Here is a 25569-nt window from a genome sequence, read left to right as displayed (position 1 = left end):
GGTGGAGGCTGGTACAATTGCAACATTTAAGAGGCATTTGGATGGGTATATGAATAGGAAGGGTTTGGAGGGATATGGGCCGGGTGCTGGCAGGTGGGACTAGATTGGGTTGGGAGATCTGGTCGGCATGGACGGGTTGGACGGAAGGGTCTGTTTCCATGCTGTACATCTCTATGACCCTATGACATCAATATGCAAGGACTAGAGGGATATGGACCAAGGACAGGCAGAAGAGATTGTTTAATTTGGCATCACGTTTAGCACACATCTTGGGCCGAAGGGCCTGTTCCTGTGCTGTACAGTTTTATGTTCTATGTCAGAGGTTAGAGCAGATTTTAATCTGTTTAACATTTCCTGGCTGACTATTAAAGCAAGCAATTTAGAAACCTTCAAAATCTCTGACTTAGAGTTAGAGAGGGTTTATGAAGTGTTCCAGATAGAAGGCGATTGCCCAGACAAAGTTTAAACCTCTCAGGCATAGCCAGGGCACCAGGATTTCAGGACATGCCCGGTTTCTGACAATCTGGAGTCCCAAAGATGTGGACTGATATTCTGCTCTTTTTAAATATTTTTTATTTTAAAGCAGAAGTAATAACTTCACTCATCCCCAAATAATATTTTATCTTCCATTTTCTTCACCACTCCTGTCATCTGTTTATAGCTTTGTGTCTTCCTAACAGCTTATTTTTGCACCAGAGTACTGTTCAGAACCTTAGATACATCACACTGAATTCCTCATCTCAGTCATAGACACCGATTGTGAGGCAGCTGTACAAACTCTGTATTTGAAAGCATTCCAATTGACTAATTTCTCTAACCTACAACACCCTGTCGTCTCCTTCCCATGTTGGGAAGTTAGCAAGTTCCACACAACTGGGAAACCCCGACAGTTAAAGCCAAAATTAGAGATAAAAGATGCAGTCAAACTCGTTTTTCCTCTTGAGGTTTTCCCCACTGTAACATGTTAAATGTCCAAGTCAATGAGCTTCCCTGCAAAATGACATTTTGTGCGACTTTAACATTCCAGTGACTTCACACCCATTCATCTCAGTCGATGTAACATTTCAATCCTATGACTCTGATTGCTTATCAGGATTCCTGATGAACAGCTTATGCCCAAAACGTCGATTCTCCTGCTCCTCGGATGCTGCCTGACCTGCTGTGCTTTTCCAGCACCACACTCTCGACTCTGATCTCCAGCATCCACAGTCCTCACTTTTTCCTGCTTATAGGTGACCCCCTTTCAACCCATGCCTACATTGGGTAAGAAAGCTCTGGGAAAAATCTTTGACTCATTTTTGAGACAAGTCAGTCAGCTACACCAGGCTAGTCCAACCTCTCCACATAGGTGCTGAGCAACTTTCAGAAAGGGAACATTTGTCACAACAATCAACATGTATTTTAGAGGGGCGGGGGGAAGTTCTGAAACAATAAATTGATCCTTTAAGTGAATTGATTCATAAAAATGAACATTCAAAAGTATCCAAGCTAACAGAATAAAAGTCTCTCCTCACTTCCAGTTAAGAAACAGAGCTCAAGAGAGAGGAAATTACTAGGGCCTATTCTGCCCTATTCTCTGCACCTCCCCCCAACCCTCCAACTCCCCATCACCTTCTGCACTGAATCTCACTCCGCTTTCTCTCCAGACCCAGCACAGAATGCTGTCACTCTGTCGTATATGGACTTTAAGTGAATTCACCTTTACAGAATCCATGTGCTGTGTACTGCTAATTAGTCTGTGGCAGTTTGCAAGCCGCGTACACAGAAACCAGTTGGTTTGCTGCAATATCTGCTTCATAAATTATAATGTGTCTTACCGTTTTCAATAAACTAACCCATGGAGTTAATCGGTCCCTGATCAGTGACTGATCATTTGACCATTACCATTAACACAACATGGTGAAACAGCAGTGGGAAATATCATGGAGAGGCTTATCCTTCTTGTTATTCTACAGGGTAAGCACATGGTCAACAGTCTCATACAAACACAGAATCCTACAGTACCAAAGAGGGCCTTTTGCCCACTGGGTCTATACCACCCAAAATACTACTTTACCAGTACCAATTTCCCACACCGAGGCCTTGAATGTTATGATACTTCAAGTGCTCATCCAAGTACTTTTAAAAGATGTGAGGTTTCCCACATCAATTACACTCCCAGGCAGTGCTTTCCAGATCCCCACCACCCACTGGGGAAAATATTTTTCCTAAAAACCCCTTTAAACTTCCTGCCTTTCACTTTACAAGTATGCCTCCTTGTTGTTGACCCTTTGACTAAGGGAAACAGATGCTTTTTATTCGCCCTGTCCATGTCCCTCAATCCTATACAACTCTATCAGGTCACCCTTCAACATTCTCTATTCCAAAGAAAACAACCTGAGCTTATCTAGCATCTTTTCTGAGCTAAACTGCTCCGTCCTAGGCAAATAACTGCAAAGTTACCACAGTCCTGTTGGACTACTGGGCGACTCTCTCATTAGAGAGAGAAGACTGGTAGTGGTTTAACCTGAGGGCCAACATGCCTCAGGCAATGGAGATGTTGAGAAGGAGAGTCACCCCAGCCGGTGCAGGAATTGAAGCTATGTCGTTAGCATTACTCTACAGTGCAAACCAGGACAAAATGACCGAGTGATATCATCATTGGACTGTTAATGCAGAGACTCAGACAATATTCCGGGGACCGGAATGGCAGATGGAAGAATTTGAATCAATAAAAGGTTTGGAATTCAGACAACGATGATGACCACAAATCCAATGTTGGTTGTCGGGAAAAAAAACCCATCTGGTTCATAATGTCTTTCAGAGAAGGAAACTGCCATCCTTACCTGGTCTGGCCTACATGTGACTCCAGACCCACAGCAATGTGGTTGACTCTTAACTGCCTCTGGGCAGTTAGGGGTGGGCAATAAATGCTGGTCGAGACAGTGACACTCTCATCCAATGAATGAATTAAAAAAAAGACCAGCATCCAGCCATACTAAATTATGGTAAACACACGAGATCACCTTCAATATCTTTTTCACTTGAGAGTGTTGAGACCATAGTTTGGTGATAAGGAGACAAATCCTTACCAGGCCACTTTAGCTGACTTGAAAATGGTAACTGACTGATCAGAGTACATGCCAGTTTAATAGCAAGCAAGGAAGTGTGAAAGGAATATTGTCAGAGTCTGCACAAAACTTTCCTTGTTTAAATTGGTGAGCAGGACAGACTTCTTAACATAATTTAAAATGTTTAAACAACCTTCAGAATTAGAGCTTCTACATTCCTGTGCATCCAATGCAGAAAAGTAGCTGTGAGGATTTGCCTAGTATTTGGGAATGAAAGTCTGCATAGATTTAACATGTGTGAAGTAACAACCGAGGTGCTAATAGATCCGCAAAAGTTATGAATCATATTAGAAGATCAATTCAAAGTCAGATTAAATTTCTGATCTCATTGACTAGAATCCATCTCATTTGGACAGTAGCCTATGTTTTGTGAGCAGATGCACTTGAAAGCTTTCCAGAAAGACTTGGGAAACAAACTGAGACTTACAGCAAAGGCTAAATGATGGATGCAAGTACAAAATGATCTGCCCAGTTCTACAAAACTAATAGGCCCTAAGTACAGACTTGACATTTGATACAATCACTGGAACACTTAAACATGTATGAAGTGTAGCTTTCTTACTTGCATCATGAAAAGTCCTGCTTTCAATCAATCAATCTGGAAGGACATGTGACAGGCAAGGCTGTTGACAGCAGCAATGCACCAGATCAATGGCTGATGCAGCCACCATCAGCTGCACGCTGACTCAAACCAACTAAGCGCAAGGAGTATCTACAAGCTAAAATGAAGACTATCTGGGATAACATCAGAGCAGTATACATGAAGCGTCTGACAAACCAGAATCTGATGATTTACACGACAAGAGTGGTAAACACATGTTCTGTACGGCTAGGCAAAAGTGAGGACTGCAGATGCTGGAGATCAGAGTCTAGATAAGAGTGGTGCTTGAAAAGCACTGCAGGTCAGGCAGCATCCGAAGAGCAGGAAAATCGACATTTCGGGCAAAAGCCCTTCATCAGCCCTTTCCTGATGAAGGGCTTTTGCCCGAAACGTCGATTTTCCTGCTCCTCGGATGCTGCCTGACTTGCTGTGCTTTTCCAGCACCACTCTAATCTAGACACATATTCTGTACTGTCAACCTTGTGGAAAACATTAATGTCATGACACTGCCTGAAGTATTTGTACATTTTATTAGTTGTCCCCAGAAACGATGACTATCGTGACAATCCTATAGCTTCAAGGGGTTATTTTGCCCTGATTTCATTTGAGAGAGAGATGGAATGAGAGATGCCGAGTTTGTGACTGAACACCACTTGAGTAAACAGCTTGGGAGGCCTTTGGTTGTTTTTTTTTAAAGCAGCCTGAATAGGTGTGGCAAGCTCTTAAAGATTAAGATTTCTGGGTTTTGGATTTTCAGTAACATCTGAAGCTATTGGGGCCTTTACACAGTTGGAAGCTTCAGTGAATGCCTCCTGGCTGCTATTCTCTCCTAATTTTCTCTTGAAGAACTTTCCTCCTGGATTGGAGAACTGCATGTGAGAATCTTAGTCTGAATTTTCATTTCTTTGTCAAGGGATGTGTTTATGAGATGTTACTATAGTGGAACAATTAAATAGTAATAGTTACTGTATCTATTATTCTGTTTCCAGTCAAGTTGTTATTCTAAATTCCTCTTTCTTTGGTTGTGTGTAAATAAGTTGTGTTTTGTTTAACGTGAGTAGTTTGACCAGTCGCATTACATCAGGAACACACTTTACATTTACCTTTAAAATAAAAAAAAAGTGTTAGGGTCTAGGTTATCTTCTTAAAGTATTTTGAAGGGTTCTGGTTTGGTCCATAATACTGTTATTTTTGGCTAAGGTTGAAACAGATGTGTCCATGCAAATGTCAGCACACAATGGTTAATCAATTCCATGACCAGCTCGTAAAGATGAATGAAGTACTAAAAGAGAATTAAAGCAACATGAACTATCACCTTCAATCTCAATTCAGTGTAAAGATTGCCATTTTACAGGAAGATCTAGCACACATCAGGCTCAACAGGAGGAGCTGCAGATACAATGGGTTATGTTGAAAGCAATGTTGGAGAAAACAACAGCCCTGCTAAAACAATGCACACAATAAAGAGCTGGAAATCACTAATGAGAGATCAGAAATAAATGTCAACAATGATGCTTTAGTCAACAACTCAATTAAGATACAGAGGGAATCAAATAAGCACTGCAGCAGCAAGAGGTCGAGGGTCTCGGCTTCGAAGAAAGCAGCATTAAGATAGAAAGAAAAAGACTTGAACAGGCTGGACAGTTATTCAAGCAGGTTAAGAAAGAGAAAATGGTATGGGATGAACAGAAGGCTAAATCTTGGATAAATAAATGATTTGGATGTGAATATCGAAGATATGATTAGTAAGTCTGCAGATGACACTAAATTGGTGGTGCAGTGGACAGTGAAGAACATTATCGTAGAATACAATGGGACCTTGATCAGATGGACCAATGAGTGACAGATGCAGTTTAACTTACATAAAGGGGAGGTATTGCATTTTGGTAAGGCAAACCTGGACAGGACCTATACAGTTAATGGCAGGCACCGTAGGGAGTATTGCTGAACACAGAGACCAAGGGGTGCAGGTGCACTGTTCCATGAAAGTTGAGTAGCAAGTAGACAGGGAGGTGAAGAATGCATTTGGTACGGTTACCTTCATTGGTCAGAAGACTGAGTACAGGAGTTGGGATGTCATGTAATGGCTGAACGGTCCATTGGTTAGGCCATTTTTAGATATGCATGTAATTCTGGTCTGCCTTCTATAGGAAGGATGTTGTTAAACTTGAAAAGGCTCAGAAAAGATTTACAAGGATGTTGCTAGGGTTGGAGGGCTTCAGCTATAGGGAGAGACTGAATAGGCTGGGGCTGTTTTCCCTGGAGCATCAGAAGCTGAGTTGTTATCTTATAGTGGTTTATAAAATTATCAGGGGCATGGATAGGGTGAATACTCAACCCCTTTATCATAGGGTGGGGGAGTCCAAAACTAGAGAGGACATAGGTTTAAGGTGAGAGGGAAACATTTATAAAGAGCCTGAGGGGTAATTTTTTCACATAGAGGGTGGTGCTAGAGGACGGCATCTGGATGAGTATATGAATAGGAAGAATTTAGAAGGATATGGGCCAAGTGCTGGCAAATGGGACTAGGCCTGATTGGGGTGTCTGGTCAGCACGGACAAGTTGGACTGAAGAGTCTGTTTCTATGCTGTATTAAGTCTATAAAGAGTTAAACTTTTTTAGAAAGGCATTGTATGTGTACCTTGCCTTTAAGAAGTCCAACTTGAAGTGCTGTGTGTATGCAATATTGTAATTCTGTCAGTTGGATTTCTATGGGTTTGGAGATTCGACGTTTCGGGCACAGGCCCTTCCTGAAGAAGGGCCTGTGCCCGAAACGTCGAATCTCCTGTTCCCTGGATGCTGCCTGACCTGCTGTGCTGTTCCAGCAATAAAGTTTCAACTTTGATCTCCAGCATCTGCAGACCTCACTTTCTCCTCTTTCTATGGGTTTGCAAGCTACGCACATAGAAACTAGTTGGTCTGCTTTATAACTTGTGTTTGACTGTTTTAAATTACAAACCTACACAGTTAATAAAGTGCCTGATGAGCAACTGATTATGAGAATATTATCAAAAATATGTCAAGCTCCAGCCTCAGGCTGGGCTGAGACAGTCACACCTTCCCACGCACTGCTTTTTCAATGAAACACTCTTTCACGCCCATGTTTATTGTTGACAAGTTCACTAGGGAACCTAGCTGCAGGAGAGAAACAACCTGTTTGGAGAAGCAGCTCATTGTATAGTCTTGTTGTGACAATTTACTGGACCCAGAATCATGAACCTCAGAGGACCTTTGGTATGGCCCATTGTGGCCCACAGGCTGCCTATTGGACTTGTTTGGTCTAGGCAGAAATCATGTTTGTGACTCCATCAATGTTATCCTCCAATGTACTTCAGATATAAAAATACACCATGTACATCAAGCATTATAGAATCTTCCCATGGCTCTTCCAACAGGCAGTTCCTATTATCCTTTTGGATGACTGATGATATATAATTCAATCTTCTAAAAGTAGAAAAAGCTTTGTGACCTTGGCTTCAAATGCAGCTTGAAGATGCCATTTATTTTGTGAAAGATTTAAGAACTGCCATATTGTTACCTGTATGATTCCAGTTTTAGCTTCATGAAATCGACATTTCTGATCATTAATCTTATTGTTACAAGGACAGCTGCAATCTAGCTATGAACCGAATTACAAAGTATCCTAGCAAGGGCAGAATTTTTATTGTACCTGCATGAAAAAGTTAGCAGAGAGATTACACTGCAGCGCTAAGCTACATGGATCAATACACCTGGACTGGTATTTACACATCCGCCAGAGTTAACTACTTTAAGGCGATTTACTTGTATCATGCTTATTTCTTCGAGGAGAAAGTGAGGTCTGCAGATGCTGGAGATCAAAGTTGAAACTTTATTGCTGGAACAGCACAGCAGGTCAGGCAGCATCCAGGGAACAGGAGATTCGACGTTTCGGGCACAGGCCCTTCTTCCTGAGCAATAAAGTTTCAACTCATGCTTATTTCTCAACTGGTGTCCTGCTCTTTTCTACTGCGCAGTCCGTGTTGCAACAGTCATTTACAGTAAGATGTTCCATGTTCAAAGCCCTCTGTGAAAGAGAGTTCTTCCTACAATCTCTTATCCTTTAGTAACAATTCACAGTCTGTGCTTCCCTGTGACTGTTCCATTGATCTAGAAACAACATGCACCTTCTCAATACTTTCCACTTCTCTCTAAACTATTATTTGATTCTCTCATGGATTTCCTTGAGCAGTGAAAAAGCCATTACCTCATTGTTAATTCCTGTGAATCACTGCCTCCCCCCTTTCAATAAGTCAAATAGTCATAGTGTAGATGGATAGATTGGTGCATTAATCAGTGTTTACAAGCTCTTGTTACTTATCCTCTGGACACCAATGGCATTTGATTTGCTAATTGCAAATTAGCAATTAATACCCACTAATTGCAAATCCTGTTTACCATTCAAAGGCAAGGTTTCAATTGTTAGGAAGAGTTTCTATGGTGCACTGGTAATGTCCATACCTCTGGGCTACAAGGAGTTCAAGAGCCACACTCCCCCACTTCCAGAGGTGTGTCATAACATTCCTGAACAGGTTTATGAGAAAATATCTTCAATTGTTTCGATGCACACATTAATTAATTTCCTTTAAAATGCTTGAACCACAAAGGCACCAAAAAAATTAGTCATAGAGTCAGAGAATGTACAGCACGGAAACAGACCCTTTGGTCCAACCCATCCATGCCGACCAGATATCCCAACCCAATCTAGTCCCACTTGCCAGCACCCGGCCCATATCCCTCCAAACCCTTCCTATTCATATACCATCCAGAATCCTTTTTGGGTGGCACAGTGGCTCAGTGGTTAGTACTGCTGGCTCACAGCACCAGGGTCCCAGGTTCGATTCCTACCTCGGGTGACTGTCTGTGTGGAGTTTGCACATTCTCCCCGTGTCTGTGCGGGTTTGCTCCAGGAGCTCCGGTTTCCTCCCGCAGTCCAAAGATGTGCAGGTCAGGTGAATTTGCCGTTATAAATTGCCCATAGTGTTAGGTGCATCAGTTAGAGCGAATGGGTCTGGGTTACTCTTCAGAGGATCGATGTGAACTTGTTGGGCTGAAGGGCCTGTTTCCACACTATAGGGAATCTAATCTAATCTAATCTAATATGTTGCAATTGTACCAGCCTCCACCACATCCTCTGGCAGCTCATTCCATACAAGTACCACCCTCTGTATGCAAAGGTTGCCCCTTAGGTCTCTTTCATACCTTTCCCCTCTTACCCTAAACCTATGCCCTCTGGTTCTGGACTCCCCCACCAGGGAAAAGACTTTGTCTATTTATCCTATCCATGCCCCTCATGATTTTATAAACCTTTATAAGGTCACCCCTCAGCCTCTGACACTCCAGGGAAAACAGTCCCAGCCTGTTCAGCCTCTCCCTGTAGCTCAAATCCTTCAACCCTGGCAACATTCCTTGGAAATCTTTTCTGAACTCTCTCAAGTTTCACAACATCTTTCTGATAGGAAGGAGACCAGAATTGCATGCAATATTCCAACAGTGGCCTAACCAATGTCCTGTACAGCCACAACATGACCTCCCAACTCCTGTACTCAATACTCTGACCAATAAAGGAAAGCATACCAAACGCCTTCTTCACTGTCATACCTACCTGCAACTCTACTTTCAAGGAGCTATGAACTTGCACTCCAAGGTCTCTGCTCAACAATACTCCACAGGACCTCACCATTAAGTGTACAAGTACTGCTAAGATTTGCTTTCCCAAAATACAGCACCTCGCATTTATCTGAATTAAACTCCATCTGCCACTTCTCAGCCCATTGGCCCATCTGATCAAGATCCCATTGTAATCTGAATCACTCGTTGTTTTAAAATATTGACTGATAATCAGGAATAAGTCAAGATGCCATTTCAATACCTAGCAAGTGTCTCAAATGCACTTTCAGTGGTTCTGGCACCTTTATGCAAGTAGGAGCATCAATATGATGACTATTTGTTTCTAGTAATCTTTATTTCTCCATGTTGAATTATCTGAATTGTGCGAAAGACCTAACAGTAACTCTATATGAGGTCCCCTTCAAGTGACATCATATTAAAGACCTAGTAGCTACTGAGAAAAGTCAACAGCACTAGACAAGGTCACCATCATGAGAATCTGAACATATCAGTAAATTACTGATAAATTACTGATACTTGCACACTCACTTGTTATTGTAAGGACTTTTTGCCTCTCCCTTACCTTGTAGCAGTGAGCATTGGAAAAAACGTGACATTGTCCATTCAGTAACTGATCTTACCAAGGGAATTAATTAAGGAACGTTCTGCCATTCAAATTGGTAGTTGAGAGGTAGAGGGTGGGGTGTGATTATATCGGTGGGAGATAGGGTTGCTGGTGTGTATGTGAAGGAGCTGGTGGAGGGCGTTTGGAGGAGAAGGTTGACAATGGACCTATGAGGTCAAACAGCAGGGGAGGGAGCATGCTGGTGAGGTTCTCAGACTCAGGGAATTCTGACAGACTGTAAGGAGAAAGACCAGTGCACTGGAAACCTTGTTATGGGGAGGCTAGTGATCCTGTGAGAATGGCTGGTGACAGCAAGCACACGCATAAAAGTTGGAGATCGGACACAAAGCGTGTCTGGCAGCAATCAACCACCTCAGGCTCCTGAAATTGGCTGCTCACTCTGCATCTCACCAGCTTCCAGGATATTGAGGAAAATGCACTGAGGATTCTGGTGTCGTACTCAAACAGAGCAGTAATTGTTGGCCCCCTAGGCAAGATCACTCCAGGTTCTGCCCTGCTGACAATCTGGTTGGATTAGAGTTGCTCAATCTGTAGCACACTGCCAGAAATAATCACAACCGCCAATGAAATCCTGACTTCCAACAAACCTTGCAAAGTCTGGGATTGCTAATCAACTTGCCTGCCTGCTAAAATAACAGCTTTGTCAAATGAATTCCAGTCCTTTCATTAGTCCATTGTGGATTTTTTAACCCACTATACAGCTATTAGTGGTACAGTGTTGTACTAAACTGCCTAGTCAAATACCAGCACTAATATTAGATCAATGACAGTGGCAGGGTGGACTTTTGTAGTACATTAAATTTCAAAAAGATGGATATTTGTTGCAGGCTAACATCGATATTAATCACGAAAGAAGACAGGCATCTGCTAAGAGACAGTTCTGTAACATCTTTCCATTAGATTTAGAAAGTTCAAGTTTGTTAAATTCAACAAAAGCTTTCCTCATCTGATAGTATTAAGTCAGTGCACTGTTCCAGCTCTACAGTGACCTTTCTGTAATACATAAGACTGAACACCAGCTCATGTGTAACTCTGATACTAAGTGATTAAAAGGGAAAAGTGTGACTTTAGTTGTGTTATGGGTCAGACAAGGCCTGGATTTGTGTCTGTGACTCTGCAGCTATACTTTGAGCTTGCAATCTCCTGTCCTTACCCCAAGCAGGCCTCTGAAGCATTCCCTTAAATTCTACAGAATAACTGCAGCTTTTAATTTATTTTATTTTGTGGACTAAAATGGGAAAATAACTGTTTTAAAAGCAAGGATTGTAGGATGAATTTCAGCATTGTGAAGCGGAGGAGCCAGTGTTGGACTGGATGGATAAAGTTAAAAATCATACAGTTATAGTCCAACAGATTTATTTGGGAGTACTAGCTTTCAAAGTGCTGCTCCTTCATCAGGTGGCTAGTGGGGTAGGATCATAAGACGCAGAATTTATAGTAAACGATCAAAGTGTTATAAAATTGATACAATGTATTGAACAAATCTAGATTGCTGTTAAGTCTTAATCACCTAGAATGGGTTCAAGGCTTTGATTTATTAATATGGAAATCCCAGAACTTCTTTCAAGTCACATTCCAGAGATAACTTAAGGTTTTATTAAAAACAAGGTGACATCTCAGCTCAGAAAATGCATTAAAAGTATGAAGTTAGAGTCTGTCCATATTCCAATCTTGAGTCAAACTGGTTCTATTTCCAAAGCAGGAATTTATAAAAAATGTTACTAGGATTGACTGCCTGCAGATTATGTGCTTTTTGAACAAAATATAACGTATCTGTAAATGCAAATTCACTCCATAGACTTGTATGGAGGACTCTCAACATGTAAAACTTCGTCTTGGGATAGTGGTCTCGGTGGAGTTACTCCACTCCCTATTTGTTTACATTACCCCACTACCACTAAATGGGGAAGGGAGGCACTGATGGTGGATGATGGCTTTGATTGCTGGCCTAGGTCTCTTTGAGAAGACTGCACCTCAAGTTCATGCCAATTGCCAGACTTGTCCTTATTGGCTTAAGAGGACGTGCTTTCCTTCCCAGCATTCCCTTTGTCCCACTTCCTTGTTGTCAATGAAAGGCCATTCACAAAATGTGCTTTTGGCCCTTCCTATTTTTTTTTAGGTTATTTGCCAGAACAACAAAGTGTGGCTTATAATATTCAAGGGTTCCTTTCTTCCATGTTACAAATCAAACACCATACCATGCTCAAAATTTTCAAGTGCAACTTTACATATTGTGCGATACTGTGAGGGTAAAATTACATGGATTTATGCTTACATTCAGAAAATGAGTGCCCTTACAAACACTGCATGGAGGAGTGGAAGACTATGAAGGTTTTGGAGGGCAGTTCCAAATGAAAAGTGAGTTAGGCTGGAACAGAATAATGGACTGTTCAGATGGGCAGACTGTGCCCAATCTGTTTTACTATTATGGAGTCCAGGTGTTACCCAGATGGTACTGGTGAGTTGGCGGAGGCCTGAGAGTAGGATACCCAGCCAGGACAGCGTGCTGATGCTGGAGCAGCGGAGATTTGTGCAGTCCCAGGAAAATCATGAAGCAGCAGCTGTGACAATTTCATAGCAGTTCTAATCGACAATGTAAGGTTCACCAGTTAATCGGATCAGTGGATAATTACAGTCAGGGAATCATGTACAACGCAGAACCTGGACTTACTGGATATAGTGACCATGTGCCTGAAACATGGGGATGCTCAGGCTGCCGATTTCAAAGCCTCACCCAAGACGGTAATGGCGAGAACACCAGTGGGCAGGTGGCTATTGTTGACCAGATACCATTTTCCATTCTGTGCCATTCCAGTTACACTCGTCCCTTAAAATCAACTCTTGGGTGAACAGTTTTGCTTAAATACACAATGCATTACTACAGACATACTTGACTTCAACAATAGGTTAATGGTCATAAAATTTTGGCCTTTTCTGTAAATGCACAAACAAAGTAAATGGCAACAATACACTTTTACAAGTATGGATGTATTTGGACAAACACTATCTTTCAGGGAACATATCCATCTCTGCGTAGCCAGTAAGAAAAACAAAATACTTTTTGTCCAAGAACCAAGACAACATCGAAGTGACTGACTGTTGGAGGATCTTTCATCAAATTCTTTCCAAATATTTTTAGACCATTGCTGTCATTCGCCCATATGTCAGAACCCTTCCCCTCAAAACTAAATAACCTTTTATACATCATAAGCAATGAGCAAGAGCAATGCTGATGCTAAGTTATAGTTGTATAGATTTTTTGCCTTGTTACATGATGCAAAAAGACTTTAATAGCTGGAAGAGTTGAGTAAAGTTTAGTAACAAGTGATTTCTTTCTGGCTGCTTCCAGGCACCATTTTCAAGACTTTGTGGTTTTGAGGAATAGTTTTGTTACTTTTACAAACATTTGGTATAAATAACAATTACAGACCAGAAATAAAGTAAGAACTGAACTATTGAAGTCAGGTTTGAAAGCTAGGAATGGAAAATATTAACGTGCAGAGGATGTCAAGATGAAACTATCTTAAATAATTCTCCCTTTGATCCCTGCTCAGTTCGAGAGGATGAAGCAGCTTTTTCCAATCATACAGCTTTCCAGAAGCTGTCAAGTCTGTTCCAGACTGTTGCTGTCTATGTGCTTGCCAGCAGGACCACTGACAAGTCCTCAGAGGCTTCCTAACCCCAGCCTAGGGGGTGCTGAGGCCAACTGTGCAGCCTGAGCTGTTGGGTTAGGCTGATCAGGCACAAACTGGGAAGATGACATTCACTTTTCTCTGCTGCAAGGCTGTGTGCTGCAGCTCATTTCAACAGAGAGCTGAAATGAATGCTTTTGGAAAGCCCGGAGTAATAAAAATGTCAGCTTCTTGTCTTTCACCACTTAATGCAGACAACACCTCACAGAGCAGAAAACAAATGTTTGTGGCTCTTTTTAAATTTACATCTTTGTTTTAACTAGGTCAAAGTTTACACTGTTGCCTACTCATTGTAAGAACAGGTCAAAGGTAGGGAATTCAGAAGTAATTCACCTCTTGCCTCTCCAAGGTTTCCCCACCATCCAGCAGTCTGTGGTGACATGCACCCCACTTGCCTGGATGGTTACAGCTCCAAAAACCCTCGGGAAACTCAACACCATCCAGGACAAGGCAGATGATTTAACTGGTCTTTTGTCATGTGGGGGTTTGATGTCCACATCCAAGAGTTTGGCTTCAAGACAGACTGGTCAAGGAGAAGGTGAAGTCAACAACTGTCTTTAGATTTAACCTTCTTTATAACACAGCTTATGACCTATTAAGGCTAAATACTACCATACACGATAGTCAGAGATGTACCAGGCTTTCATCTTACTGTTACATTATTGAAAAACTATTCTCATATGTGCTTCTCTCTATTTATCCACACAGTCTTTTATGCTGTCTTCTTTCTGTATTTCCGATTCTGCTGTCTTCTCCCTGGGTGGTCTTACTTTTTCTCTCTGAGTGTCTTTGTACACAATTTCTTTGGTACCTTTAATAGATGATGTCTTCTGAGAGCTTTCTTTTGAGAGCAAAATGTTTCTTTCTTCAGACGGCAGTTGGCTCTCATGCTTGATGCGCAGTTAGCTCTGACCAATATTCAAAATGCCCTTCCTTTTACACTCCCAAAATCCTACCTTCCCATTGGTCCGCTGTTGCAAAAACAATAAAATTCAAATTCAATTAGTTTTTTGGTATCCTGTGCAGAATTTAAATTAATTGGTTAAATCCAAATCCGGTTGCCTTAACATCAAAACACAACCACAAGATGATGGTTACATATTATCAATTCTCAGCACCTGTCAGCTAATCACAGTCACATGTACCGTCACAATCGCGAAGCTCAGAAAGGGCACCTCTCTTAAAGTGACCATACACTGTTTTCACTTTGTAAAGATATAAATGACAAAAAGCAGTGGACCCAGCACCGATCCTTGTAGTGCACCACTGGTCACAGGCCTCTAGTCTGAAAAGCAACCCTTCACCACCACCCTCTGTCTTCTACCTCAAAGTTGTGTATCCAAATGGCTCGTTCTCCCTGTATTTCATAACCAGTCTACCTTGAGGAATCTTGTTAAACACCTTACTGAAGTCCATATAGATCAGTCCACCACTTTGCCCTCATCAATCCTCTTTCTTACCTCTTCAAAAAACTCAATCAAGTTTGTGAGACATGATTTCCCACGCATAAAGCCGTGTTGACTATCCCTAATCAGTCCTTGCCTTTCCAAATACATGTACATCCTGTCCCTCAGGATTCCCTCCAACAACTTGCCCACTACCGACATCATGCTCACTGGTCTATAGTTCCCTGGTTTATCCTTACCACCTTTCTTAAATAGTGGCACCATGTTAGCCAACCTCCAGTTTTCCGATACCCCATCTGTGACTATCGGTGATAAAATTTCTCAGCAACGGGCCGAGCAGTCACTTCCTTAGCTTCACACAGAGTTCTCGGGTACACCTGATCAAGTCCTGGGGAGTTATCCATACTTATACGTTTCAAGAATTCCAGCTCCTCCTCCTCTGTAAAATGGACATTTTCAAGATGTCACCATCTATTCCCCCACATTCTATATCTTCCATGTCCTTTTGCTGATGCAAAAATACTTGCTTAGAATCTCCCCCATCCCCAGTGGTTCCGCACATAGGCTGCTTGCTGATCTTTGAGGGGTCCTATTACCCTTTCATCCTTAATGTATTTATAAAATCCCTTTGAATTCTCCTTGGCCCTGCTTGCCAAAGCTATCTCATGTTCCCTTTTCACGCTCCTGATTTCCCTCTTAAGTATACTCCTACTGCCTTCATACTCTTCTCAGGATTCACTTAATCTCAGCTGTCTATACCTACATGCTTCTTCTTTCTTCTTGACCGAAGCATCAATTTCTCTCAACTTCCAGCATTCCTTGCTTCCTACCAGCCTTGCCCTTCATTCTAACAGGAGCATACTGTCTCTGGACTCTCGTTATCTCATTTTTGCAGGCTTGCCATTTTCCAGCCAACCCTTTACCTGCAATCATCTTCCCCCAATCAACTTTTGAAAGTTTACTAGATTATTTACTTTACTAACTTACATTGTGGAAACAGGCCCTTCGGCCCAACAAGTCCACACCGACCCTCCGAACAGCAACCCAACCAGACCCATTTCCCTACAGCTACCCCTTCACCTAACACTACGGGCAATTTAGCATGGCCAATTCACCTAACCTGCACATTTTTGGACTGTGGGAGGAAACCGGAGCACCCGGAGGAAACCCGTGCAGACACGGGGAGAATGTGCAAACTCCACACAGACAGTCGCCTGAGGCGGGAATTGAACCCTGGTCCCTGGCGCTGTGAGGCAGCAGTGCTAACCACTGTGCCACCATGCCGCCCATGTTCTTGCCTAATACCATCAAAATTGGCCTTCCTCCAATTTAGAACTTCAACTTTTAGATCTTGGCTATCCTTTACCATCACTATTCTAAAAATAATAAAATTATGATCACTGGCCCCAAAGTGCTCCCCCACTGACACCTCAGTCACACGCACTGCCTTATTTCCCAAGAGTAGGTCATAGAGTCATAGAGACGTACAGCATGGAAACAGACCCTTCAGTCCAACCTGTCCATGCCGACCAGATATCCCAACCCAATCTAGTCCCACCTGCCAGCACCCGGCCCATATCCCTCCAAACCCTCACTATTCATATACCCATCCAGACGGCTTTTAAATGTTGCAATTGTACCAGCCTTCACCACTTCCTCTGGAAGCTCATTCCATACCCATACCATCCTTTGTTTGAAAAAGTTGCCCCTTAGGTCTTTTTTATATCTTTCCCCTCTCACCCTCTAATTCTGGACTCCCTGACCCCAGGGAAAAGACTTTGCCTATTTACCCTATCCATGCCCCTCATAATTTTGTAACCCTCTATAAGGTCACCCCTCAGCCTCCGACGCTCCAGGGAAAATAGCCCCAGCCTGTTCAGCCTCTCCCTGCAGATTAAATCCTCCAACCCTGGAAACATCCTTGTAAATCTTTTCTGAACCCTTTCAAGTTTTACAACACCTTTCTGATAGGAAGGAGACCAGAATTGCACGCAATACTTCAACAGTGGCTAATTCAAAAGTAAACTAGAAAAATGGAACTTTGGACTGTGTCTTGCAGGGGAAAAACTGATTTCCTTAAAAGAATGCAATGCAAAAGAGGAAATATGTAACATTCACATAGTGATTACAGATGAACATATAATCTTCATTGAAGCGGGATTTGATCATTTTGTGACACCTGTTGGCACCAGTGCCTTCGAGTTGAAATATAATAAAGAAACTGCCTGACAACAACTAATGGATTGGTTTTAAATAGCAGCTTTGTCGCAGAACTGAGAGAACAGCAAGTTAAACTCAGACTTCCAAGCCAAGCCAAGTCAAATCTCATTCTTTCTTTCAGAAATGGAACCTTGCAATAGAAGACTTTGAAATCACATCTTCACCAAAAACAGAGAGGTGTGAGAAAGTCACCTCGTTCCTCATTATGGTTCAGATTCTTGATCCACACACTGTGTTCCTTGTTGCTTAGATTTTCCTCTCACAATCCTCCTGTAAAACGAAGCTCAGTTATCCCATTTGTTTTGTCTGCACAATTTGCAAATGAATGTTGACATCCGGAATTAAAGTGGGTCTAGTTTAGGTTTGCCTGCAAGTGATTACATGGTAGAGGATGGGTTTGTTATAATAAATAAGTTTTCATTTTCTTGTTTGTAATGAAATCTGGGCTGACCTTAGAAAGTGGTCACAGTCATGCAAACTGACCATTCTCGAGATTATGTTGGCCATTTTCTTATTATTTGGAACAACTTATGGAAAAGTGGGACTTGACTTCCAGCACTGACATCTCTTCAGGGTCATGCCAGGGTTTACTTCTGGGAAGTATTCGGAATTGCTCTAATTATTTGTTTCTCTTAGAACGAAGTTATTTGGTAATGTCGAAGACTGAGTTTTTAATCTGTGGACCATTTGCTGTCAGACCCACTCATTCTGCCTTTCTGTTTGACTGAGGGTATCTGGGTGAATGTGTGACATGCTGAGCGCAAGGGTTTTTGCAAATACTTTGAACATCTCATTAGTAAACTGTCAGAAACAACACCAACTGGAATACTATTGGTGGTGAGCTTCTTCCACTGGACTCTCACAACTGATTCAGTGTTCACTGATGTCAGCTTTTTAACCTTAAACAATCTTTAGTAACCAACCACGATGAAGTAAGGACAGCCTTCATACAAGAACCAAGAACAGACCCAGGGTCCTTCAGGAAATCCTGTAAGAATAGAAGATGCTGCCATTTGGTACTGTGTATGGCATGTGCAATACAATGAATGACAAGGTCCTCCTGGCCACCAACTGGCATCATAAGCACTTGCTCTGCACATGGTCATACATTCGTGAATACTCTGGAGAGTGTCATTCCACAATGACTGTTAATTATCTGTTGATCATCAAAAACCACGAATCCTTAACAGTAGAGAAGTATCAATTGTACTTCAATAGTACTTCAATGTGGGCGGCACGGTGGCACAGTCGTTAGCACTGCTGCTTCACAGCGCCAGAGACCCGGGTTCAATTCCCGCCTCTGTGTGGAGTTTGCACATTCTCCCCGTGTCTGTGTGGGTTTCCTCCGGGTGCTCCCGTTTCCTCCCACAGTCCAAAAATGTGCAGGTTAGTGAATTGGCCATGCAAAATTGCCCGTGGTGTTAGATGTAGGGGAATGGGTCTGGGTGGGTTGCTCTTTGGAGGGTCAGTGTGGACTTGTTGGGCTGAAGGACTTGTTTCCACACTGTAAGTAACCTAATCAGAACAGACTGTAAACCAAGCTCCAGGACATTCTTGATCCTTCTTTTGATCTTCCCAGACTAAGTGAAGCTTGTTTGGTGAATTTGGCCAAGATAACGCTGTTGCCCCAAGATCTTCATCACAGATTGAGCACATCAACAGCGGCTCCAGAAAGAGCATCTGCCAATGCTTGAGTTTGCCCTGGACATACTGAGTCTGAGGCAAAATCATTGTACACAAAAATACATTTTTACTCACTCTTATTGATTGAGTCAGGCGATCAAATGCTTATGAGAGGAATCAATCATGACTTTGAAGTCCAAGATGTAAAACAAAACCTTTCACAGCTCTCTGGATCATAGAAACACAGAAAATAGCAACAGAAGTAGGCCTTTGAGACTGCATTGCCATTTAATAAAATGGTGGCTAATATTCAAGTCAGTATCCTGTTCTTGCTTTATCCTCCAATTTAGGTCCTAAGAACGATATCTGACTCCTTCTTGAAAACATCCAAAGTTTTGGCCTTAACCACTTTCCGTAGCTGTGAATTCCATGAGCTCACCACTATCTGAGTGAAGAAAATTCTTACTAGTTTAAATCCTCCCAAGCAACTTTAGCTAATCTCCCTGCCAGTGTATTAGTCCCCTTCCAATTTAGGTATAATCATCCTTCTTGGACAGGTCACTTCTACCCCAGAAGAGATTCCAATGATCTAAAATATCAAACCTTCTCTCATGTACCATCTCCACAGCAAAGCATTCAGCTGCTCTTTCCTCTGTACCTCTGACCAGAGAGTCCCTATCACAATCAATCGCTTGGAACCTGACGTATGCCTCATTATTTTAGAGCCAGCCTCGGTACCAGAAACTTGGCTGTTTGTGCTATATTCCCCTGAGAGTCCATCACCCCCAATATTTTCAAAAACAGCATACTTGTTTGAGATGGGGATAGCCACAGAAGACTCATGCACTACCTACCTACCCTTCCTACCTTTCCTGGAGGTAACTCATCTACCTGATTGTACCTGTGGTTTTTCTGCCTTCCTGTAACTGCCATCCATCACCCCCCCGGCCCGAAAGTTCCTTATTGTCTCTAACTGCCGCTCCAACTGATCCATGCAATATTATAGATTCGCAACCAAAGACACTTCCTGCAGAAGAATCACCAGTAACATGGAAACTCTCCCCAATCTCCCACATCCAACAAGTACATATCACTCTACTCAAGGCCATCTTTGCTTCTTTACAATCTACAGACCCAGAAAATAGCACCGTCTTGTTTGCTGGGCTAACTTAGTACTTATGGTTGATGTCTTTAAAATTTCATCAAGAAACAGATCTCAATAGAACATATAATCAAGAAAGAACCCAATCTACTCACTACTGTAGACTCACAGCAAGGTTACACTTAAAAGCTATGCACTTATCTTTTAATTTTTCCTAGACGCACGCCGATGTCCAGAGATATGAACTCAAACAGCAAAGGCAGTAACTGTGCAGATTCACTGCTGTGTCAGTTAGCAGTGTAGATTTCTTTCTCTCTCTCCCTCACTGATCATGTGGTCATTGCCTTTTGTCTGTCTCCTGGCACAATATTGAAGACAGCCAATCCCATCACTGTCACTATTGTTTGTCATGTGTTTTTATGCCACATGTAGGTGTTTGAGTTCAAGACATTCTGCTTGAAGAACAGGAATGGTCAAGAACGGTCTTTGGGCTTCTTTTTTAACAGACTTTATGACATATTGAGTCTAGATCCTACTACATTTGGTAATCAGAGATATACCAGACTGTAAATTTCCTATTCCACTACTGAAAAACTTTCCATGCACTTCTCTCTAGCAGAATTCCCATTCTGTGCTATTTATACCCAGTGAACAGCAGCTCCATGACATCATCAAAAGGTTGCTCCAGGTTCTGAAAGGGCTTTTACAAAATCTGCACTGCCCCCACCATTGATGCATTTGCCATCAATATCAACTATAAGATGCACTGCACCAATTTACCAAAGCTGTTTTGAGAATACCTTCCAAACACACAACCTTTACCAATAGAAAGACAAGAGCAGCAGATTCAGGAGAACATCCCCTGGACATTTCCCTTCAAGTCACACACCAGTCTGACTTCGCCATCATTGGGTCCAAAGTCCCGAAGCTCTCCTGCTCACAGTGCTGAGGGTACAAAGTACACCACATAGATTGCAATACTCTGAGATTGCAGCTCACCAGCACCTTCTCAAGGGCAATTTGGTGCAGGCAATACCTGAAATCAAGCATTTATTAATAACAAAACAAGTCTTCATATTTTTGCAGATCTCAGGTCAATTCAGGAGAATCGGAGACTCTCCAAGCCTCTGTTATTTGCTGTAACAGCAAATTCCACAGACTGATGAACTTTAATAAACCATATAAACATGCTTACTTGGAGTGCAAACCGTTACTATTATTATCCTATAAACTGCAGCAATAACTTAAAAAAAACTAGGTTAAAAAGTTACAAGATAACATGTTCTTTCTATTTATCTTACTGTACTGATTACACCAGAGTTCAAGACTCCAAGCTTGTTAAGCAACAGTATAAAAGATCAATATAATTTATCCACTATCAGCATTATTTTCTGAATATGGACATGAAATGGACAAGAGCTATCTCAGCATACCTCCCAGACAAACCACACTTATGTCAAGCAAGAAACCCAGCAAAGGCTAACAGCTGAAAAACATCTGTCATCCTAGGCCCAATGGCACACAAAGGCAAATAATTCAGAGTTCAAGTGCAGTGGAACTTTCACCGCATTCTGAGCCTCCCAAGACCATCGCCCTCCGAGATCTCTGCACTTCACCAACTTTGTCCTCTTGCATAACCCTAGCTCTCAGGACTGCATCATTATAGGCTACTGTTGGAATATTGTGTGCAATAAACTGTTGGAATATTGCGTGCAATTCTGGTCTCCTTCCTGTCGGAAAGATGTTGTGAAACTTGAAAGGGTTCAGAAAAGATTTACAAGGATGTTGCCAGGGTTGGAGGATTTGAGCTACAGGGAGAGGCTGAACAGGCTAGGGCTGGTTTCCCTGGAACGTCGGAGGCTGAGGGGTGACCTTATAGAGGTTTACAAAATTATGAGGGGCATGGATAGGATAAATAGGCAAAGTCTTTTCCCTGGGGTCGGGGAGTCCAGAACTAGAGGGCAAAGGCTAAGGGTGAGAGTGGAAAGATATAAAAGAAACCTACGGGGCAATTTTTTCCACACAGAGGGTGGTATGTGTATGGAATGAGCTGCCAGAGGAAGTGGTGGAGGCTGGTACAATTGCAACATTTAAGTGGCATTTGGATGGGTATATGAATAGGAAGGGATTGGAGGGATATGGGCCGCGTGCTGGCAGGTGGGACTAGATTGGGTTGGGATGCCTGGTCAGCATGGACGGGTTGGACCGAAGGGTCTGTTTCCATGCTGTACATCTCTATGACTCTATTATCAACTAACCCCTCATCTGGGAGAAAGTGAGGACTGCAGATGCTAGAAATCAGAGTAGAGAGTGTGGTGCTGGAAAATGCACAGCAGGTCATGCAGCATCTGAGGAGCAGGAGAATCGATGTTTCGGGCAAAAGCCCTTCATCAGGGTTTGTACCTAAAACGTCGATTCTCCTGCTCCTCGGATGCTGCCTGACCTGCTGTGCTTTTCCAGCACCAGCTCCAAGCCCTCAGCTGCCCAGGCTCTAAGCTCCAGAATTCCTTCCTCACACCTCTCTGCCTCCATACGTGTCTCTGCCTTCTTTAAGATGCTCCTTATACCTCGTGGTGGTCAGTGGTTCCAATATACAAAAATATTATGCAGCTGGTTGTCAAAGTTTGTTTGATAACGCTGAAGTGAAGCATGTATGTTTTTTTTATAACATTAAAGAAACTATATCAAGGCAAGTTGTTCTTGCTGTTTTTATAGAACAGTACAAACAGTACTATAGTACATCCAAGGTTTATATAGTCAGTGGAGATTGCAGGCACAAGATACCATTTCAATTCACATATTAGGGCCTCATGTACTCCCATATAATAAACTGTACTTGGAATAGAATTGACTAACAAAACTTTGAAAGCACTCTTAATGATATTTATCTTCCAGATTAGGGCTTCAATGTCACAGGAACCCCTGAGCTAAGAAAATCAAAGTTGCTATGTCAGACAGAATTGAACTAATTTCCTAAAGACAAAAGTGAAGTTTGTACAAGGGCCTCCTGTACTTTTATTTCATTTGGAATATGTTGATACCAGAGTGTTCCCCTCCACAAGATCAGATGGAAAAAGAAATGGGTATACACAGGTGATGGTTCATGGTGCCATATCGCCATCTGTTGACAGGAATATTGCACAGCATCAAGCAAACAGTCTTGAGCTTGACCAAATAAAACTTAAAAGAATCATGTCCCTACAAGAGAAGTAGAAATTATTTTCTTTGCAAATCATCTTGTGACGACCTTGTGATCTTTCTCCAGGAATCTAATTTCCTATTCTTTGGAAATGTATATTGACAAAGCTCAGTTCTCCTGCGTCTTGGTTGAATCCTCATGTGGCCATTGTTTTCACCTGTACACGGATCAAGCTGGCTGGAAGGTGAGCAGACAGTGGGGCGGTGCTAATGTCACTGGACGATAAATGCAAAGGCCTAGGCTAGTGATCTGGAGAAGTGGGTTCAATACCCACCACTGCAGTTGGTTGAATTTCATTTTAATTCAGTTAATTAAATGTGGAATATAACACCTCACATCAGTACTGATGATGATTAAAGGTTTGTCAAAAATGTAACAATCAAGTTCTCCAACATTCTTGGCAAAGAACAGTGCCAACTTACTCAGTTTGGCCTCCACATGACACCATACCCACAGCAACAAATCGGATTTTGAATTGCCTTCTGAAATGGCCACAAAGGACAAACATGAGGGGAGGGGGGCAGCAAATGGTTGAGTTTCTCTCTACAGATGCAGCCAGACCTGCTGAGGTTCTCCAAAAATTTTTGCTTTTGTTTCAGGTTCCCAGCTACCACAGTCCTTCAGATTGATGCCAGGATGTTGGCTCCTGAAATACTTCCAGTTTGATCCCAGAGTTGACTGGGTCCTGGCAGCAATGCCCACGTTCCACGTGAGGAGGAAAAGGGGCACCATCCTTTCGCTGAGAGGTGTGAGACCATTCCAACACTGACTGCACTCCTTAGGCTCGCGTCGTTCAGTTGGCTGGACTGTAAAATCACATGACTTCTCACAATGCCGAATGATGCCAACAGGGGAGGTTCAATTCCCATGCTGGCTAAGATCACCATGTGAACCCTAACTCTCAACCTCGTCCTGAGGCACAATGACCTTGAGGTAAAACTCACCACTAGCCGTCACTCTCTAAAGAGGGAGCAGCCTATTGTCCTTTGAGACTATAATGACTTTTACTTCAGATGCCTCCTTTGCAGTTTTCGCACCAGTGGTAGTAGTTTCTGGTTCAGTTAACTGGAACCCAGAGAACAATGCATAATTCTTGCCTTGCCTTTACCATCACCAGTCCAATGAACTCCTCAAGCGCTCTAACATTATAGTCATCTGCCGATCAACTGCACTGGGGCAAAGTTTCACCCTTCAGGGCTCCTGTTTAGATTTACTCTTGAATAGACTGAGTTCACTGCAAAGTATAATCAGATAGGCATTCAGTTTTATTCTAAGTTTGTACTGGCCAACGCAAATGGACATCAGAGTTAATAAATTGGAGGCAGAAGTATTATCAGCATTTCGACCTGACCACACAGATGAACCTCTGCATTTTAAATTCAAGGAGACTGGAGAGAGCTCCAATCAAGTACCAAATGAAATCAACTGCATCCCAGGAGCTAACATCCTGGCATTAAACAAAGAACTGTGAATACCAGAAATCTGAAAGGAAAGCAAAAATTGCTGGAGAAACTCAGCAGGTCTGGCAGCATCTGTGAAGAGAATCTCTGCTTTCTCTGCATAGATACCGCAAATCCGGCTACAATTTCTGCTTTTGTGCTTCCATCTCGGTAGCAACACTGCCCCTACACCACCCTGACTGCAGTACGGTTAGGAAGGCACACACCCATCTCCTTTGTAGGGGCAATTAGGGATGGACAACAAGTGCAGACGCAGCCACTTCATGAATATATTAAGAAAAGCTACATAAAATTTAATTGCAAAATGAATTCATCACAGCATAAATAACTGCAGCCATTTGGACACATTCATTCACTGTGATAAATGTGCAAAATGTACCAGGGATTCTCATTAGGGCTGAGGCACTAACAGTTCATCCATTCTGCAGCAAGTTTCAGAGATGATGATCTTTACCTCTCACTCTCTTCAATGGTCTGATCCATATAGTGGAAGAGATCTTGGAACAGCTTGTAGCTAGACAGACCATTAATTTTGTATCCATAGCTTCTCTTCCAGTATTGCTTCAGATCACCCAGATATTCCAATACCTGAGGGACAAATTGATAATTAGAATAATTAATTCTAATTTTTCTTTATTTCACATGGAAACATTGTTTATGCTAATTAATACTTATTCAAGGAAATAATCACCTTTAAATGAACAGAGCTCACAATCAGACTTGCAAATGTCTTGCTGGAACCAAAACAATGGTTCTTAATGCTTGCTGATGCTTTATTGAATTTTCGGTGAGGAGTATGCACGTTTACCCTGGGTTTCTTACCACAGTCCAAAGATGTGCAGGTTGGGTGGATTGGCCATGCGAAATTGCCCCGTAATGTCC

At 42.3% G+C, this 25569-nt stretch overlaps 1 protein-coding gene and 1 long non-coding RNA gene across 7 annotated transcripts in view; one reads left to right on the top strand and one right to left on the bottom strand.

Moving 5' to 3' along the window:
- Positions 1-23407, top strand: part of LOC122561051 — a 48298-nt gene extending 24891 nt beyond the window's left edge. Inside the window, exon 3 of the long non-coding RNA XR_006314892.1 lies at positions 23294-23407. This is a non-coding gene — a long non-coding RNA (uncharacterized LOC122561051). The remainder of the gene's footprint in view (positions 1-23293) is intronic.
- Positions 1-25569, bottom strand: part of minpp1b (multiple inositol-polyphosphate phosphatase 1b) — a 101770-nt gene that overhangs the window by 48878 nt on the left and 27323 nt on the right. For all 6 annotated transcript variants that reach the window (XM_043712381.1, XM_043712385.1, XM_043712383.1 and 3 more), the window contains exon 3: positions 25142-25275. In XM_043712381.1, the coding sequence (XP_043568316.1) occupies positions 25142-25275 (134 nt within the window). The remainder of the gene's footprint in view (positions 1-25141; positions 25276-25569) is intronic.

The sequence above is a fragment of the Chiloscyllium plagiosum genome, chromosome 22, assembly GCF_004010195.1.
Source record: "Chiloscyllium plagiosum isolate BGI_BamShark_2017 chromosome 22, ASM401019v2, whole genome shotgun sequence".
NCBI classification, from domain to species: Eukaryota; Metazoa; Chordata; class Chondrichthyes; order Orectolobiformes; family Hemiscylliidae; genus Chiloscyllium; species Chiloscyllium plagiosum.
The sequence above is the reverse complement of the archived record's forward strand: the minus strand, read 5'-3'. Positions and strand labels throughout refer to the sequence as shown.